At 38.0% G+C, this 19260-nt stretch overlaps 1 protein-coding gene across 1 annotated transcript; it reads right to left on the bottom strand.

The window, feature by feature from the left end:
• Positions 1-3670: 3670 nt before the first annotated feature.
• On the bottom strand, positions 3671-16634 carry LOC133765694 (UDP-glucuronosyltransferase 2B14-like). The gene is made up of 6 exons (XM_062199234.1): positions 15894-16634; positions 13765-13913; positions 11576-11707; positions 9292-9379; positions 6705-6924; positions 3671-4033 (listed from the first exon to the last, which is right to left on the bottom strand). The coding sequence occupies exons 1-6, from the start codon at positions 16615-16617 to the stop codon at positions 3754-3756; spliced, it is 1593 nt and encodes a 530-aa protein (XP_062055218.1). The 5' UTR covers positions 16618-16634; the 3' UTR covers positions 3671-3753.
• Positions 16635-19260: the final 2626 nt, after the last annotated feature.

Raw genomic sequence — 19260 nt, 5'->3', positions numbered from 1 at the left:
GCCAAGAGCCTCAGCACAAGCTTTTGGAATGAGATGAGACTACAACAACCTGTTTCAATGGTGATATAGCTTCAGATAGAACCTGGAATGAATCTGGCCTGGAGTCTTGGGGGGACAGGGTACCTTTAGGCCTAGAGAAAAAAAGAGGCACCTTTCTCTCTTCCCCTCCCCCTGACAATGGCTGGCAGAGGGCAGGTGCCACTTTGGACATATGGTAACAGCTGCACTAGCTTGTGTGCATGTGATCAGAAATCAGCTGAGAGGAGACATCTGAATCTGGCTGGAGGATTAACATGGGGCTGGGCTTGCATGCAGGACTGTGAAGTGCCCCTGGCCTCCTAATATATCATAGAAGAAGAAGAAATTAGAAAAATTAAAATGGTGTTGTAGATTTATGGAACAGTGTTGGAGACTTATGGGATACTATCAAATGATCCAACATATGGGTCTCAGGAATTCTTGAAGGTAAGGAAAGTGACAATGACCAGAAGGCATATTTAGTGAAATAATTACAAAAAACTTCCCTAATTTTGAGAAAGAAAGAAGCATCCAAGTAGAGCAAATAGACATGACCAGAAAAGATCTTACCATGATAAATTGCTTTTAAACTTACAACAGTAAAACATAAAGAAAAGATTCTAAAATGTACATGAGAAAAACACCCGATTACTTTCAGAGATTCTCCAATTAGACTCACATGTGATTTCTCATCAGAAACCCTACAGGCTAGGAGAGAATTGAGAGACATTGTCCAAGTGATAAGAGAAAAAAATGTCAACCCAGAATATTGTACTCTGTAAAGATCTCACCTGGTGTGCAAGGATGGCTCAACATTTGCAAATCAACAAATGAAATACTTCACATTAACAAACTACAGAACAAAACCCACATAATTATCTCAATAGATGAACTAATTTGGTAAAATACAAATCATTTCATGATGAAAAACCTTAAGCAAATTGGGTATAGAAGGAATATTCCTCAACACAATCAAGGCAAACTGTAATAAACCCACAGCCAGCAAGTGTTCTTTTTTTTTTTTTTTTTGACAGTCAGAGTGGACAGTGAGAGAGAGAGAGAGAGAGAGAGAGAGAGAGAGAGAGAAAGGTCTTCCTTTGCCGTTGGTTCACCCTCAAATGCCCACAAAAGCCGGCGTGCTGCTGCCTGCGCACTGCGCTGATCCAAAGGCAGGAGCCAGGTGCTTTTCCTGGTCTCCCATGCAGGTGCAGGGCCCAAGCACTTGGGCCATCCTCCACTGCACTCCTGGGCCATAGCAGAGAGCTGGCCTGGAAGAGGGACAACCGGGACAGAATCCGGCGCCCCGACCAGGACTAGAACCCAGTGTGCTGTCGCCGCAAGGCAGAGGATTAGCCTGTTGAGCGAAGGCGCCGGTCCAGCCAGCAACTTTTTAAATGGGAAAATGTTGGTAACTTTCCCACTAAATTCAGGAGCCAGACAAGGATGCCCACTGTCATCATTGGTAGTCAATACAGTATTGAAATTTTCAGCCAGAGCCATTAAGCAAGAAAAAAAAAATCAAAGGAATACAAATTGGGGAGGAAGAAGTTAAACTATCCCTATTTGCAGATAGCATGATTCTATATATATGGAAACCAAAAGAATCCATTTAGAAGCTATTGAAACTCATAAGAGAGTTTGATAAAGAAGCAGCATAGAAAACTAACACAAAAATCAATAGTTTGTATACACAGGAAAGACCATGGATAAGAAAGAACTTCTAAGGTCAATCTCATTCACAATAGCTATAAAGATTAAATACCTTGGAATAAATTTAACCAAGGATGTCAAAGATCTCTATGATGAAATGTATAAAACATTAAATAAAGAAACAGAATAAGAAACAAAAAATGGGAAAAATCTTCCATGTTCATGGATTGGAAGAATCCATATCATCAAAATATCCGTCATAACAAAAGCAATTTACATATTCAATGTGATTCTTATCAAAATCTCAAGGGCATTCTTCTCAGACCTAGAAAAAAATGCTACTAAAATTCATATGGAAACACAAGAGTCCCTGAATAACTACAGCTATTTTATACAACAAAACAAAGCTTGAGATTTGACATTCAGAGTGAATGACAAAGAAATGAAATGGATTCAGGCCAGAATAACATTAAATGGAGATTATTGGTTCCATAAATCCTGTGTTACATGTTTTGATAGTTTTCCACAATTTTAACAATGAGTGTTCTATCTGTTCATAAGGATATGAAGAATGAGAATGACCAATCATATCAGTAATTAATCTGTTAGGAGAAGTTGTACATGTATCTTGGCATGATAAGGAAACATTTTCTAGAGCATGGATGAAGGAGGCTTAGAACAGGGAGCCAGTGAGGAAAACACTGAACACAAGTTACTTGCTTTGTTGCTGCAATCACCAGAATTGTGCATATTGCCTGCTTCATGGTCACTGGATTCCTAAGATACTTTTTGCCATTAAAAACTTCATTTAATATAGACTTTAAACATTTGCATATGTAATATTTATATTTATTCCACCAATTATATCCTTGTTAGGAAATAATACATAAAATGATATTTCAAAGTTCTGATTTTCACATTATATGTATCCCAGGAATTGAATCAGTTCCAAATATCTGACAAGGCAATGCTAAGAAATGGAAGATATTAAGCAAGGAGAATGGGATTCTTCTAACAACATAGTCCTCAGGACTAGACAAAACTTATCGGGTTTTAGTCATCAGTCTTAACTAATAGGAAGTTCTCTGTCCTTTTATTTTGTGCCATACTATCTGGTAACACAGGTTCATTCAATAAAGTGAAAACTGTACCTCAAGCATACTCAAGGAATCATGAGGAAAATATCTCATATTTCTTACCAAACATTTTTCTGTTACATGGATTTCAATAAGAAGCTAGTTAGGGCCATTCATATTTTTAAAACAAAGAAACAAAATCATCCATGATTATATATTTTGCATTTCATGATACATATGTAATGTTAACTCCATATAAGACAAAGGACATAACATTCACTGTGTGTAGCTTGCTTTCCATCTACTAGGATTATAGCAGTAAGGGGAGTGTAGGATCTATGTTTCTTCTTTGCTCAAAAAAATACAATACTGCCTATAGGAAAAAAAAAAAAAAAGGACATGTGTACCCTACCTTACCAACCCACTTTGAGCAATTTTCCATTACCATTAATTTCCTTGGACTCTTTTGAGAAGCAGTATTCTTCACTATCCAATGTATGTGTTTTATTTATTTTAAAATGTCAGCCACTTCTGCCCTAGGTGATGTTGAGGTCAGTGTGTACAAGAGCTTCTTCATGCTCCAGTGATCTGAATAAATTATCATGCACATGTTAACAACGATCTCACTCTGGTTTTCTTTGACACAGACACATATGGTCCACATGATGGTATTTTAGTCAAATAGAAGCTACTTCTGAATGAATGGAAAATTCATGCTTCTTGTTCTTCTCGAATAACCTACTTTAAAGGATCTCATTTTTTGCTTTTTTTTTTTTTCTGATTTATGATATTCTGCCTCATTCAGCATTAAACTAGAACTTATTACGGATTTCTGGAAATAGACTTGTATATTCCTTAATGGCGAATAAACAATTAAATATATGTAATAATCTGAAAGGCACAATTCTCAAAAAATGTGCCAATCTTGTCACTTGTCACATTTTGATCCAAAGTGCTTGAATTAAATGGAGCAGTCTGATTTACCTGACACGCACAGGTGTAAAGAGCTCTAATCCCTCTTTTGCTTCTTTCCTATCTTAACAAGCTTTTGATAAACAAACAAATAGCTTTTTATGACAAGAAAAAGCAGAAATGCTGCACAGGACACCAGGAACCCAATCACATCCAAAGAGTGGTACTGGAACCAGGTGAGGTCATGGGCTGCAACCCTAAGGTGTTTTGCTCCTTTGTGCCGCATGACATACTCGATCCAGAAGACTGCTCGATCCAGCGGCTTCATGGGCTGATCATGGTGAATACTGGATAATGTCATGACATTCTCTTTATAGCTGCAGGGAAAACCAGTAGACAACAAATTACAGAATGAAATACAAAAAATTGATATCTGATATTTTCACATAGATGGTAAAATGCATGTCACATAAACATGGAAGAAAAATGATATTTTCTTTGAGGGTTAACATACTGATCTTAACTAACAGGCTAGAATTTATTAGATGCATAGAAATTCAATATATATACAGAACTTGGGTAAGATAAGTTTTGCCAACATTACATCCTAGGAATTGGGATCACTTAGTCCTAAATGTAAGAAGAAGAAAACACAAAAACAAAAACAAAAATTATTGAATGTGTAGAACTGGAATTATAGGCTAGGAATTAGGGAGGATTTTATGTACAAGGTTCAAAACAATATCAAAATGTAGATGTAGAAGGCAGATCCATGAAAAAACACAGTTACCTTTCTGGGCAAAGTCGATAAGGTTTGCATCAACCACAGTAGGGATATTGGTCTTGTATCATTGGATAAATGATTAAAACTATTAAGGTATCTTAATGAATTACTTACATTGCTTTGGACCCTGATTCTGACACTTTCTTGTCCTTTCTATAAATTTCTCTATTCCTATGTCTCTATTCTCTATTCATTTCTAAATAGAATGGATAGGAATAGTACCTTTCTTATTCTAATGTTCTGAGTAATAAAATAGTGATTCTTAGAATACTTTCAATTATTCTTCGCATATATTAGACCATCAATAAATGTTTTTATTATTGTTGTTGTTGTTTTTGTTTTAGTATTCTGATCTTAGCATTTAGAGAGTGCTCAGCATTTTACTTTGAGACATTGCAACTGCATTGTTGCTAGTGTTGGAATGTAGCAATGCGGCTTACCAAATCTAACCCGTAAAGTGCTATAGCATGACAGGGAAACAATCGCAGTGGAGGGAAATCCTCTTCCTACCATTAAAAATGCACAGGAGGAAGACAATTTTCAGAGGAGTAAATCTGAAAATCCAAGTTGTTTACCAATACCAGTAGCAGGATCAGAATGTTAGCATAGAAATTTGGCAAAGCAATAAATGTAATGAAATTAGAAATTGATTATGACATTTAGAAGAATTCAAAAAAAAATAAGTAACTACCATGTGAGATTATGGATATGTTAGCTGCTTCTCTGTAGGAACCATTTTACTGTGTACACATAACCCATAAAATCATGTTGTATACGTGAAATATACATGGTAGAATGTATTTTAAAAATAACATTTTATAAACGCCCATGCAGAAGGGCCAGCACTGTGGTGTAAGCGGTAAAGCTGCCTTCTGCAGTGCCAGTATCCCATATGTGCACTGGTTCGAGTCCTGGCTGCTGCATTTCCAATGTGGCTCTCTGCTGTGGCCTGGGAAAGCAGTAGAAAATGGCTCACGTAGGGCCCACTGCTCACTAGGCTAATCCTCCTCCTGCAGTGCCGGCACCCCAGGTTCTAGTCCCAGTCGGGCCACCGGATTCTGTCCCAGTTGCTCCTATTCCAGTCCAGCTCCCTGCTGTGGCCAAGGAAGGCAGTGGAAGATGGCCCAAGTGCTGGGGGCCCTGCACCCTCATGAGAGACTGGGAAGAAGCACCCGGGCCTGGCTTCGTATTGGTGCAGCGCGCTGGCCGTAGTGGCCATTTGTGGGGTGAATCAACAGAAGGAAGACCTTTCTCTCTGTGTCTCTCTCTCACTGTCTAACTCTGCCTGTAAAAAAAAAAAAAAAGAAAAGAAAAGAAACAAAAAAAGAAAAAAAAAAGGAAAGAAAATGGCTCAACCCTGGGCCCTTTTACCCCTGCAGGAGACCTAGAAGAAACTCCTGGCTCCTGGCTCCTGGCTTTGAATCAGCACAGCTCCTGAGGTTGCAGCCAATAGGGGAATGAACCAGCGGATGGAAGACGTCTTTCTCTCTCTGCCTAACCTTCTATTTCTGTGTAACTCTGACTTTCAAATAAATAAATCTTTTTTAAAAAGTACCCATACCGAAAAAGAAAAAACTCATAAATGTGCTTAAAGTAGGAGAGTACTTTATTTATTCTTAAAAATTCTATTTATTTATTTGATAGGTAGATTTACATACAGAGAGAGAGGTCTTCCTTCCATTGGTTCACCTCCCAAATGGCTGCAATGGCCAGAACTGCGCCAATCTGAAACCAGAAGCCAGGAGATTCCACCCGGTCTCCCATGTAGGTGCAGGGGCCCAAGAACTTAGGGCTTCTTCCACTGCTATCCCAGGCCACAGCAGAGAGCAGGACTGGAAGAGGAGCAACCGGGACTAGAACTGGCACTCATAGGGGATGCTGGCGCCACAGGTGGAGGATTCACCTAGTGCACCATGGCACTGGCCCTTGGTAAGTACTTCTACATCATATGTGCTTACCTGCTGCATTTGTGTTCTTAATGCTTTCGTTTAATCCTGTTTTAGTCATTTTCAGTTACACCTCTCATTCCATTTCTAGGCTATTTCAGATATGCACACTATCTGAAAATCTATGACAAACCGGTCTCTTAAAACTACTTAAAAACATTATGAAACTCACAAGAACTATTTGACAGTTTCCTTCCAACTTGCAGAAAATTTGTACTCTACATTTTGCTCATTTTCAGACTCAACTGTTGCAGTCTTGGCCTTCAGGTGAAAACTTACGTATAAATATTACATAGATTTAACAAAAGTAATACTCACGAGGGGTCATTAATGACTGTCTTCAAGGCATTCAGCAAATCTGCACTTGACATTGTTTTCCAGTTCAGCCTAATGGCTGCCCCCTTGGCCGTCATATGGGCAAGGTTATCAGGTTGCTCCCCAAAAAAAGGAAGGCCCACCATAGGGATACCGTGGTAGATTGCCTCATAGATGCCATTGGCTCCACCATGAGTTACAAAAGCTTTGGTTTTTGGATGACCTAGGATTGAGGGATTTTCAATAAGATTATTATGCATGTCTCAGAAATGAAATGAGATATGCACAGATTTACACACTGAAGGGAACCATTATCTCTAGATAACAGATCATTAAAACTGCTTTTAACTGCATTAAAACTGCATTTATATTGCTTTCAGATCAAGAGGAAGAGGCACCTAAGTACATTGGAGAGATAAGTGAAGACTATGTGGAAGAGGAAGTATGAAATTTAAGACTTGAGCAGTGAATACATGATAAACACAAAGAGGATATTCCAGAAAAAAAATTCATATTCAAAAATGGAAGCTGAGTGCATTTTGAACATTTTTAAAAAAATACATAGTGTGTTCCTCTGACCTCAGCATCAGCCCTTAAAGCATTCTGGTCTGGATGAAATGTCCATTTCAGGCATGGAAAACCAAGACACTGTGGCAACAAATTGTTCTACAAGAAAGACCTCATTGGGTGAGACCCCCCCAGAGGAAAGAAGTGGTCCTCAAAGAAGGAGGTGAAGTAGGCAGGCACATAGGTTAAAATTGATTAGGTTTGTGAGTTGGAAGACCATCTCTTCACCACGCCCCTGTGTGACCTCACACACTACCTGATACCTTCACCACGCCCCTGTGTGACCCCATCCCCCTACCTGACCACACCTGGGTGTCCACCAGCCAATCAGGTTAATTAAGTACTCCAATTTTTGGAAGTGGGTTAAAATCCTGGGGCAAAGTGTGTCAACCCCTTCTCTTCAGCCCTGACCTCTTACAACTAGGGAGCTTGCTGTAGCCCTGCGCCTCCAGGGTAAATGGCCTTTGGAACACGCACCCTAAGCTTCCAGGCCCCTAGATGCTCCTCCATGTGGCTGGTTCCTGGTGCTCTGTATGAACCCATATTTACCTCTCTCTTAAAATAAAGCTCTCACTCTCCTATGCATCATTCTCACTAAATAAAAGCTTAAAATGTATCATGTGCTGCATTTATTTGTGCCCATATTTAGAATTCTTCTATAAATATTAGGCAAGAACCCTCTCAGGCTTATTAATATTGAAGATTTATTAATAAGCACATGGTGAAAGCATATGGCACCCAAATTCTGGTAGCATATGTGGCACCCCAATGCCGATTCTGGGGAACTCTAAAGGGGCCACATTTCAGAGAAGATTTTAGGGGGTCATGTCCGATTTCAGAGCTGCTTTTCTCTGAAGGGAGAAGAGAATTTCCACGTTGCTCATGGCCTTGTCTAAAAACTGATGGAGTCTGGATTCAAAAGGCTTTCAGAACCTATGCAGTTCATGTCAAGAGCCTCGGGTGATCACTGACATCATACATTACAGTGTTAATTGTTAAATTTAGAACAGGAGTCACTGTGCACTAACTTCCCATGCAGGACCTCTGTATTCAAAGAGTTGTATTATAATCATGTCTAAGTGCTTGTCAAAGATGTATTGGCTGTTCTTTGGATGTTTCTGTAAAGTTAATTACAGTTAATTCTTGGATGTTTCTGTAAAGTTAATTAAGTTTCTAAAAAATAAGTGAAATTATCTTCAAGATGCAGTAACTGACAGCAGTTGTCTCTATTGTTGAGGAACAGTGTTTTATGCAAATTGTAGAGCTTCTTATTTAGCATAGAGCTGGTCTTCTGCACATAAAGTTAATCAAAAATGGATCTTAATGGAGAATGGGAATGAGAATGGGAGAAGGAAGAGGTTGGGGGTTGGGAATGTGGGTAGAGGATGGGTATGAAATCACAATATTCCTAAAGGTGTACTTATGAAACATATGGAGTTTGTATACCTTAACTAAATCTTTCTTTGGGAAAAATTAAATTAAATTAAATTAGTGATTTAAGTAAAATCCAAAAAAACAAAGAAACAAAACAAAAAGATATAGTGCATTCACTAAGTCTGTTTTTGAGGTGCCCAAAACAACCAGGAGTGGCACGGTGGCAGTACTGATAAGCAAGAAAGCACAGGCAGCACTTCATCTTGAAACATGCCAACACTTCACAAGAAAGGCTTTCCCATGGAAAATGCAGGATCATTCACAATAACAAAGTGTCTTATTTTTCAGAGGCATTCGAAAACAACACAGTGAGAGGACAAAAATTATATTGGAATTAGGAGACAGAGAATGCAGGAAATTGTTGGAAGTGAAAGATATTTTGATTCCAGCCATAAATCATGTGAATGTGCATTTAAGAAAATGCTCAGTGTTGTAGGTTATTATATTTCTCCCAGAACTAGAAAATAAATTTAAATATGTTTGATGCTGAGTTTCTCAATAAGATATGGCCATGCAGTTTTCAGTTTAACTATTATCATCCGAATTGGCTTTTATTCGTATTTGCAGCAATTGTTCTCCAGAGTCTTACCAAGAAGATCATTCTGGGGGATCCAGTCATAGATCCGAGTGTTGGGTCCTAATGTCTCTGGTTTCTGACCGTCAAATCTCCATATGACCTGGTAGATAAAGGGAATAGCTAACCCGTGAGCTTAATTTCAAATGATAGTGTATTGCAATTCGAGTGCGTTTCAGAGGTCACCTAGCTAATTGCTGTCCACAGGAAAGAAGAATGAGGGGTTAAGTGCTGAGAATTACAGAATGTCTGAAGTCAACAGAGCGCTTCCTTTCCCATACTTGTTTTATATGCAGTCAGGTGTGGAAAGTACCATGATGTTTCACATGTAGCTGCTTAGTTATGCGAGATGATGAATGAAAAATTCAAGTATTGAATTACAGTGCATACTTTTCATGTTAAAAATGTGTATTTTCTGTTATAATAATCTTCCATTTATAATAGTAAGGTTTTTAGTTAAAAATAGAGTGGAAGTTTAGTTATATCCATGTTTTCATAATTTCTTTATGCTGTGACATCTTTTAATTGATCAAAAGCAATTTTGTGTGATCATAAATATGTGAGAAATAAATTAATTCTGCTTAGGAACTACACATCATTTGTGTTAGATTACAGATTATTAGACAGCATTTCTAGGAAGAATTTCAAGTGGCAATTTTGAAATGAATCCAAAATATGATAATTCTTGCTAGAGTTGGGAATATTTTAAAAGTACAGGGAAAGGCTAATTCATATATAGAACAGCAGTTGAAATAAATCTAAAACTGTGATGCCATTAAATTTTCTTCAGTTGATTTTGACCCTTCTACAATGAACTATAAACCATCGAGAGGCATGATTAATATGTGCTGCTATACCCAATCACCATGCCCTGTACTAAAGTCTGCTACAGCCTTTGAGAAATTCTCATAAATTGAAGTATAACCCACAAGTGCTTCACTTCTGGTGCTCTGTGAGTCTTCAATTCAGCTCCTCAGCAGAATAATGATGATGATGATGATAATTTAGGTGATTAATAGAAAGTTATATGAGATTAAAAAATGGTTCATAAATACCGACAGATGAAAGATACATTGCATACATTAGAAAATTAGTCTCTGCTATATTTTCTGGAATTGGGAGCATCTGAACCTCTTCTCATGCCACGTTTGTCTCTACTTGATTCCTTATACTCCCCCTCCCTTACCAACCCAGAAAAACAAACTATTAATGTGCTGGATTAGAAACAAATTCTTGTGGGGCCAAATTTTATACTGCATGAATTGCACCTCTGGTTACGACCCTACTTCACTCTTTCTCTTACACATTTAGATTTAGACATTGATGGAGTCCGGTCCCTAGGGAAAGCTAGATATTTTTTTCCCCCTTTATCTAAACTCCTTGGCTAAGTAAGTGACAATCTGGACTGGGGACGCTGAGACATGATCCTCCTTTGTTTAAATAGAGTTCTGAGTAGAACTATGAATAGACCCATTCACAGGGGGAATAAAGAAGCCAGAATTATATGGGAAAATCTAAACTCTATGTTGTACTTCAGATATTTTTTCATATCCACCTATATTCATTATGTAATTAGCAATTAAAATTTAAATATTTTCTAATAATATTTTTAGTGCATACAATAGTGTTGGCATTGCTTGAAGGGAAAAGATCAAAGGACAGGGTAAAATCTGGTGATTCCTATGTACCTATCTGCATTTTTAGGATAATAATAAACCTTTGGGGCCAGTCTGTGGCATAGTGGGTAAAGTTACCACCTGCAGTGCTGGCATTCCATATGGGAGTCGATTCTAGTCCTGGCTGCTCCACTTCCTATCCAACTCTCTGCTATGGCATGAAAAGCAATAAAAGATGGCCCAAGTCCTTGGGCTTTGTATCCACGTGAGAGACCTAGAAGAAGCTCCTGGGTCCTGGCTTTGGATCGGCACAGCTCCAGCCATTATGGCTATTTGGGGAGTGAACAAGTGGATGAAAGACTTCTCTCTCTACCTCTGTCTCTGTGTATTCTCTATCTTTGAAATAAATAAATAAATAAATAAATCTTTTTAAAAAGTTCAAATTTATGCTATATCTCAAGTATATTTATTTCTAATCACAAAAGATATACCAGAGTTATTTGAAATCACAAACCTCGGCACTATTTTAACATCTGAGAATTGTAGGTTTTTAAACTGATAACTGAGAATTGGAGGTATCATAACAATTTACCTTTCACAAAAAATGTTTCTGTAATCAGCCCCTTTACTGAGTTAAACAGAATCATCCAGTAGCTCCCCACCATTAGGACACTTTTTCTCACCTTTTGTGGCAGCTGGGCAAAGGCTGATGCGATCTCATTGGCCCTTTCTTCTGTCATGTTGCTGACCATGGACCCCAGGGAAAACACCACCACTCCCTCTTCCCCAGAGCTCTGCACAAACTCTTCCATTTCCTGAGAAGAAAAAAATTTGCTCCGTCACAAAAGGGCAGCAGCACAGCAAACACTAGTGAAAAGATTGCTAAGAACAACAAAGGAAATAACAGTATTATCAGGAATTATTGGAGTAGTAGCTGATGTAAATCCGTAATATGCAAGATTTGCCACTTATCCATTTCTTAGTGTAAATGTATTGGTGTGCAAACCATGTCACACGTGTTTTTTCTTCTGATAACTGAACTTTAAACACAATGTACATTCTAGGATATATATTAAAGAAATGTAATCCTAATCCACATTTCTTTTGTATGAGAAAAATATGATCTTTTTCTATTTATCTTCTTTGCCCTGCTGTTTTCAACAAACCTACTTTTTGGAATGATTTGATGTTTTTAAGGATTCTTTGCTAAAGGAATTGTAATGGTATGGAATACACATATATATGTTACTTGTTCATTCTTTTTAATACTGGCTATTTAGTTTATTTCCGATATTTATTTCCTCTTTATATTTTCATATCAATATATTATATAACCGAACATAGAAGCAATTTTAAGATTCTCATTTGTCTAACTGCTCAAAGAGTACAGATTATCTGAAAATTTTATAATTTATGAAAAATCAAGTTATTATGTGAATACAGGTAATATTAACAAAAGAATAAGAAGAGAGACTTCACATCAATGGCTTTGACTCAAATCTCATACCTATATTATTTCAAATTATCACCATTATGTTATTATCCACCCATCTCATAGTTTTCCTTGTCCTTCAACTTTTTGTATTACTTCTCCTAATCATTCATTATTCAACGTAAGAAGGGACAAATGGTATTCCACTGTGTATGATTAGCATATTGTCTTTATCTATTCATCAGTGGATGGATACTTGGGTTGTATCCATTTCTTGGGTAAAGTGAAGTGTGCAGCAATATATAGAAGTACAGATGTCTCTGATACACTGAAATCAGTTCCTTTTAGTATAACACAATTTTATTTTAAACTTGACTTCTGATAACTATATTTCTTACACAGCATAACATGAACATGATATTCTTAGATGGTCAGGAATAGTATTGTTCATGAATGTTGACATTTAGCTATCTATCATCTGTGGTAAAACTTTGTGAGTATGTGTGTGTTTTAATATTAAACTATGTGAAAGTCAAAGTAACTAAGAGAGAGAGGGAAAAAATAAGAGAGAGAGAGAGAAAGAGAGAGAGAATGAATCTTCCATTTAATGGTTCTATCTCCAAAAGGCCACAATGGCTAAGGCTAGGCCAGGCTGAAGCCAAGAGCCAGGAGCTTCATCCGGGTCTTTCATGTGGGTGGCAGGAGTGCACTCATTTAGGCTATCTGCCACTGATTTCAAAGGCCATGAGCAGGGAGATGGATAGGAAGGGAATCAGCTGGAGCTGGCAGCTTTATTGATACCCGTGTTGCAGGCAGTGGCTTTACCCACTGTGCCACAACACCGGCCCCGGTGTCTGAACTCTTACAGCAACCTCCTGAGTGATTCCTCTTTCCTCAGTCTTGGCTCTGGCTCTGTGCAGATGAGTCATCACTGTATATCGCAGGATTTAAAAAAAAAACTTTATTAAAATATTAGAACATGTTTCATGTATTTCATATATACAGTTCTAAGAAGAAAACCATATTTCCCTCATTTGGTCATATCTCTCCACGGTTTGTCTCCTCTCAGGTCCTCTCTCCAATGCCCTCACTAGGTATTTTAACTTATTCCTTTTTTTCTGCATACAAATTCTCTCTCTAGAGAAATCAACCTTATAGTTAACTTAATTCTCTTATACTAAACTCTACCTTTTTTTTTAATAGAATATCTTAGGTAATACATACGGTTCTCCAATGATCATGAAATCTGAATATTGTGATTGTCTAGAAGATATGTGTTTGTAATTAACAGGCCACTATATCTCATTGTAATTAACAGGCCACTTTACCTGGTTTTCATAACTTTCTCCCTATGAGCCAAATGTTCTAAATGAACAATGAAAGATCATGTCCACTGAAAATGCAAAACAAACAGAACAGAGCAAATAGGAATCTGTTTACCTTGGGCAGAGGTTTGGCAGGTTTGCAGTGGAGCCCTCCAACAAAATGAATATTTGGTAAGGTTGGGCGAGGAAACTCCAAGTCCCAGTAGCTTCGAATGAGCCACATGTCAGCTTTCCCCACTAGCTCTGAGAATGTAACAGGTCTTCCTGAATGGGGAGAGAAAAGGCAGGGTAAAGACAGAATTGTGATGTGAAGTATTGCACGTAAAGTTCTGAGAGATGTTGAAGTGATACAGTCAGTGACGCATAAAATATCTGTGCATTGAAAAACAAATATGTTTACTCGTGCATAATATAAATTATAAGTACCCTGTACACATTGTTTACATATTAGATGTATACAAACCCAGTGAAAAGAGAGCTTGTGTCTCTAGTATCACCTCAGTGTATACAAAACCATGCTCAATATAATAATCCACAATAGGATTAGAAGCGTATTTCTTCTGTAAAGTTGAAAAAGTAGCAAATGCAAATTTAAACAACTATGTTAGATACAGAATGGATCATAACCTTGAATAGAACTTCCCTGGCAGTATTCAGTCTGGTTTCTGCCATTTAGCAAGCTGGAGCCAGTATGGGCTTTCCGGGTGAACTGTGAGGTCTTCTTTGTCCTCTCCTCCTGCTTATTTTCTTCTTCTTTTTTCTCCTTCTCCTCCTCCACCTCTTCTCCTTCTTCTACTTCATTTATGTTTATTTGAATACATACAGAGAGAGGGTGGGAGAAACCTTCACCTGCTTATTCATTCCCCAAGTAGTTACAACAGACAAGGCTAGGCACCCTGAAGCCAGGAACCATGAAGTCCTTGTGGTTCTCCCAAATGGGCGGCAGAGGCCATCACCATCTGCCCTCCGAGCATATATGAAGGAAGTTAATGTAATTATTAACTCTAGCATGGGATGCAAGAGTTCCAAGTGGCAGTTTCACTTACTTCAACACCAGCCCCAAACTGTGAGATTTTTAAGAGTGTGGCTGAGTTCCTTGTACTGATTGTTGTTTTGGGTTCACATAAAGAAAATACCAATATTTATTTACACAGAAATTGATATATAAATAAATATGATCATCTCTTTAGTATTTTTAAATTATAAAACAGTACATTTGTGTTCACCCTAGTTTCAACTCATTTTCAGTCATGAAAGATAATTTTTAAAAATAGACTAGGCCTGTGTTGCAGCTCATTAGGCTAATCATCTGCCTGCGGTGCCAGCACCTGGCTTCTAGCCCCGGTCGGGGTGCCGGATTCTGTCCTGGTTGCCCCTCTTCCAGTCCAGCTCTCTGCTGTGGCCTGGGAGTGCAGTGGAGGATGGCCCAAGTGCTTGGGCCCTGCACCCGCATGGGAGATCAGGAGGATGACCCTGCCTCCTGGCTTTGGATCGGCTTAACGTTTTGGCTGTGGCAGCCATTTGGGGGGTGAACAAACCGAAGATAGACCTTTCTCTCTGCCTCTCTCTCTCTCTCTAACTCTGTCAAAAAAAAAAAAATGGACTAATTACATATATATCTATTCTTCAATGAGATATGTATAAATAGATAATAACGTAATATGGAATCAATAGAATCCTCAAATAATAGTTTTTTTCAGTCTGTGATAAAACATTGTATATCTCAATTGAGAAAGAACCATTTAGGTTATATTGAAAAATTCTTTAATTTTTAAATAAGGATACCCTTGCACACCACGTAAACAATTTACTCAATGATTCTTAGATACTTGGGCTAAAATATGTAGCACTTTGATTTTCATGGCTTCATCCATCAAGATATTAGGGAAGAAAATACATTAAAATTAATAAAGAGGTTAGTGAAGTATCTCCTGACTTTTCTATACCATGAGAAAATTATGAAAAAATGGACATGGAATTCCTTAGGGAAATCTTCAGTGTTCCAGTTGCAGCTGTGTGACTTCCTAGGATGCCATATTGTGGTGATGAACCTCCGGCTTCTAGCTGACCTAGAATATAAATCTATCCATAACATCTGAGAGATTAATAAATCATTTTATCATTCTTTTTTAGTTTTTACTCACAAAACACAAATTCCTCTGACTTTATATTCATACAACCTCAGATTCACAGTCATAACAAAGTTAGGACTTGACATTACCAACAAAAAAAACCATGACTTACCTAGTACTTCACTATAAAATTGGCCCCACCTCTTCTTATTAAACATTTGAAACCAGAAGTCAAAATAAAGCATACATAGCATATTGTTTACCCTCTCCATGAATGTCATTTTCCCACTTAAATCAGAAAGAATAATAGGAACATAGGAAGGGGGCACTAAAAGTCCTCCACTGTATTTTTCCATAGTGTAGCCAGGAGTGAAGCGAAGACTGTACACAAAGGGTATTTTAAGCAGCTCGGCCAGTAGCTCACCACAAGGACCAACAGCATCTGAAAGAAGGATGTCAAATCTTGACTCTTGTAGCTTTGTCATGAGTGTCTTGTTGAAAACTACTTCTTTACAGACATTTTCACAATTGTCAGAATATTCTGAAAAGAGCTTTTGCAGTAGTGAAAAATATTCCCATTGTGAGTTCTGGCGTGCATTTGTCCATGTGCTAGCAAAGTGTACGAAAAAATCTATCAGGTCATCTTTAGTGGCAGTAATAGGAAAAGTTTCAAATTTAATATTAGTTTGTTTGCTTGGATCAATGAAAATGGAAGCTGAATTTCTCAGAACAATCACCTCATGACCTCTCCGGACAAGTTCATCCAGGATTACATTTAAATTCATCCAGTGACTATAATCCACGGGCCACACCAGCACCTTTCCACAGCTCCCAGTTCTGAAGCAACAACTCAGCTGTAGCAGCAACAGCAGAATTGAAACATGTTTCTCAGACATCTTGGTGAAATCAGTGCTTCCTCTCCAATTGCTGTCCCTTTATGTCACTACTCATGTTTATATCCATGAAGAAATCTAATAAGAAGTTAAAATATAACTTGGCATTGATAAAAGTAATTACATTGTTGTATGTCCACATTGGAAATTTTATTAAGAGTTTTATTTTAAATGGCTTATAGATAAGATTGTCCATAAATTTAAGCTGCTAAAATCAATCAAAGATACATTTTAATTTGTATGACCTGAATCTGTGTATCATATGTTTTAAACCTGTTGGTAGAAAGAAACTAAAAACTTTTTTTATGGTTGTGCCTAAGTTTAGTGGTTAAACAAACTATACCATGTTAGATATTTAAGAGGTGTTTTCAAATACATGATTCTTAAAATTTATAGAAGGCTTTGGACCTTCTAGTAAATGTTTTCTTAAGTTGTTATCTAATGGTTGAAACGGTTAGCTAAGTATTCATGTAATATTGCTATTGTCAGCAAGCGATCTAGGACTTGCTCCCTCATTTCTCTATTCTAAGCCCAACTTGTTCTTTCATTTCTCTATTCTCTTCAAGGTAGGAAACTAATTCTATTATGAAGGAATCTGTAGGACACACAATTTAATCTTTAGACCTTATAAAAGAGACGGCTAACATTTTTCTGTAATAGCATAGCCAAAATAAGAACTTAAATAATAATCTCATAGCTAGATTCACTTCGCCATCAGCGAAGTAAACAGTAAGTAGAAAAAAAAACTCCCTTTCAGACCAAAGGGAAAGAAAGTTTTAAAGTGAGAATATAATTTTCCTCATGGGCATTGTCTACCTTAGAAAAACTACTACAGAACATGCCTGTGACTATAAACTCGTCGTTCAGGCCACTGAAGATTAGAGATGGGACTTGGGCACTCCCTTGACTTGCATTCTCTGGTCTGCTTTAACACAAACCAGGAGGAAAGGAAAGCTAGGCATCAGAAGCAATGGGTGGCAGGCCTATTACTGGCTGATCTGTACAGTGATCTGCCCTCAAGGAGACCCAACAGGCCAGTCCACTGCAGTGGCTTTCAATGTGGTAAGCCTGGGCTTCAGCAGAAGTCAGCTTGTGAAGAGCCCTGGCAGCTCTGCCAAGAGTTGGATCACTGGAAATGGACCTGCCCTGGAGTTGAAGGATGCCCAGGTCAGAGCCACAGATCTTATTGGCTCTAAGCTGAAAAGCCCTTCACTCAGCCCAACTTCCAAAGTGACCACTGCAGCTGAGGGTATGGTCAAGTAGGGTCAGCAACATTGCAGGCAGAACTGTAAATTTCTTGTTAGAGATGCCACCTGCCTTTACCTGGCCAGCTCTCCTCCCAGGCCAGCCAAGTAATGAAAGTCAACAGAGTGCCTTCCCCTAGGAGGTTCACACTCCCTTAGGATATACCCCATGTGAAGAGATAGGTAAGTCTGGGCCTCTTAACTTACAAGGCCTAAAGCCCAACAGATTATTATCAAGCCCCTTCTATCAGGTTCTATTTGCCTCTCAATCAGAAAACTTAATTGTAGCTTAGACAGGACCTTTCTTAGCACATCTAATAATGCCTCTGTCCTTTGTTCTAGACCCTCTCTAGTGCACTTGGGCCTCATTCCTTTGTAATCATAACCTCTACTCTACCACCAATGGCTCTACTCCCAACCTGTGTGTACTGATGGTCCTCTTCCCCACTTCATGCTGTATAATTGTTCAAACCTGGTAAATGCCACTCTTAGGATCATTGGTTACTATCCTCACTCTGTCTTTTATGACCTTGTCTAAATATGATCAGAGTCGGCAAACTTGGAAGGCTTCCATAGTCTTGGCAACTCATGACAACAGCCTAGGGTGGTTACTGGCGCCATGAACTAGAGTGTCAATTTGTTGGGTCAACAACAGGAGTCACTGTGCACTTGCTCCTCATGTGGGATCTCTGTCCTTAATGTGCTGTACATTGTGATTTAATGCTATAACTAGTACTCAAACAGTATGTTTCACTTTGTGTTTCTATGTGGGTGCAAACTGTTGAAATCTTTATACTAAATTGATGTTCTGTATATAAAGAGAATTGAAAATGAATCTTGATGTGAATGGAAGGGGAGAGGGGGCGGGAGAGGGGAGGGTTGTGGGTGGGAGGGAAGTTATGGGAGGGGGAAGCCATTGTAATCCATAAGCTGTACACTGGAAATAATAATCATTAAATAAAAGTTAAAAAAAAAAGAAAAAAAAGTAATTACATTGTATGGACACTCAGACCTATGGTCTGGGATGGGAGGTGGAAAAGCCAAGGTAAATGATTTTGTGTTTAAATGAGTGATATTAGTGTGATTTTATGATTAAGTATTTTCACTTAAAAATAATAGCTCACTTGTAGCTCACTACAAGTATTTTCAAAGATACTGACTCATTATAAAATATCAAACCTTGGCACTTGATCTGTTAAATCACTCTGTTTCATCATATATTTTTCATTTTGCTTCATTAAACATAGATTCAAATAGTCCCTGGTATTAACTTTAAAGCTAAAGTAAAATCTTTCAGTTTACCACTGAACATACTTATGTATGGTTTTACATGACAATATGTAAACATAGGTAAATTGGTGTTTATACAAATCACCTTCAAATATCAAGGGACGACATAAAG

The sequence above is a fragment of the Lepus europaeus genome, chromosome 8 (genome assembly GCF_033115175.1).
Source record: "Lepus europaeus isolate LE1 chromosome 8, mLepTim1.pri, whole genome shotgun sequence".
Lineage (NCBI taxonomy): Eukaryota > Metazoa > Chordata > Mammalia > Lagomorpha > Leporidae > Lepus > Lepus europaeus.
The sequence above is the reverse complement of the archived record's forward strand: the minus strand, read 5'-3'. Positions and strand labels throughout refer to the sequence as shown.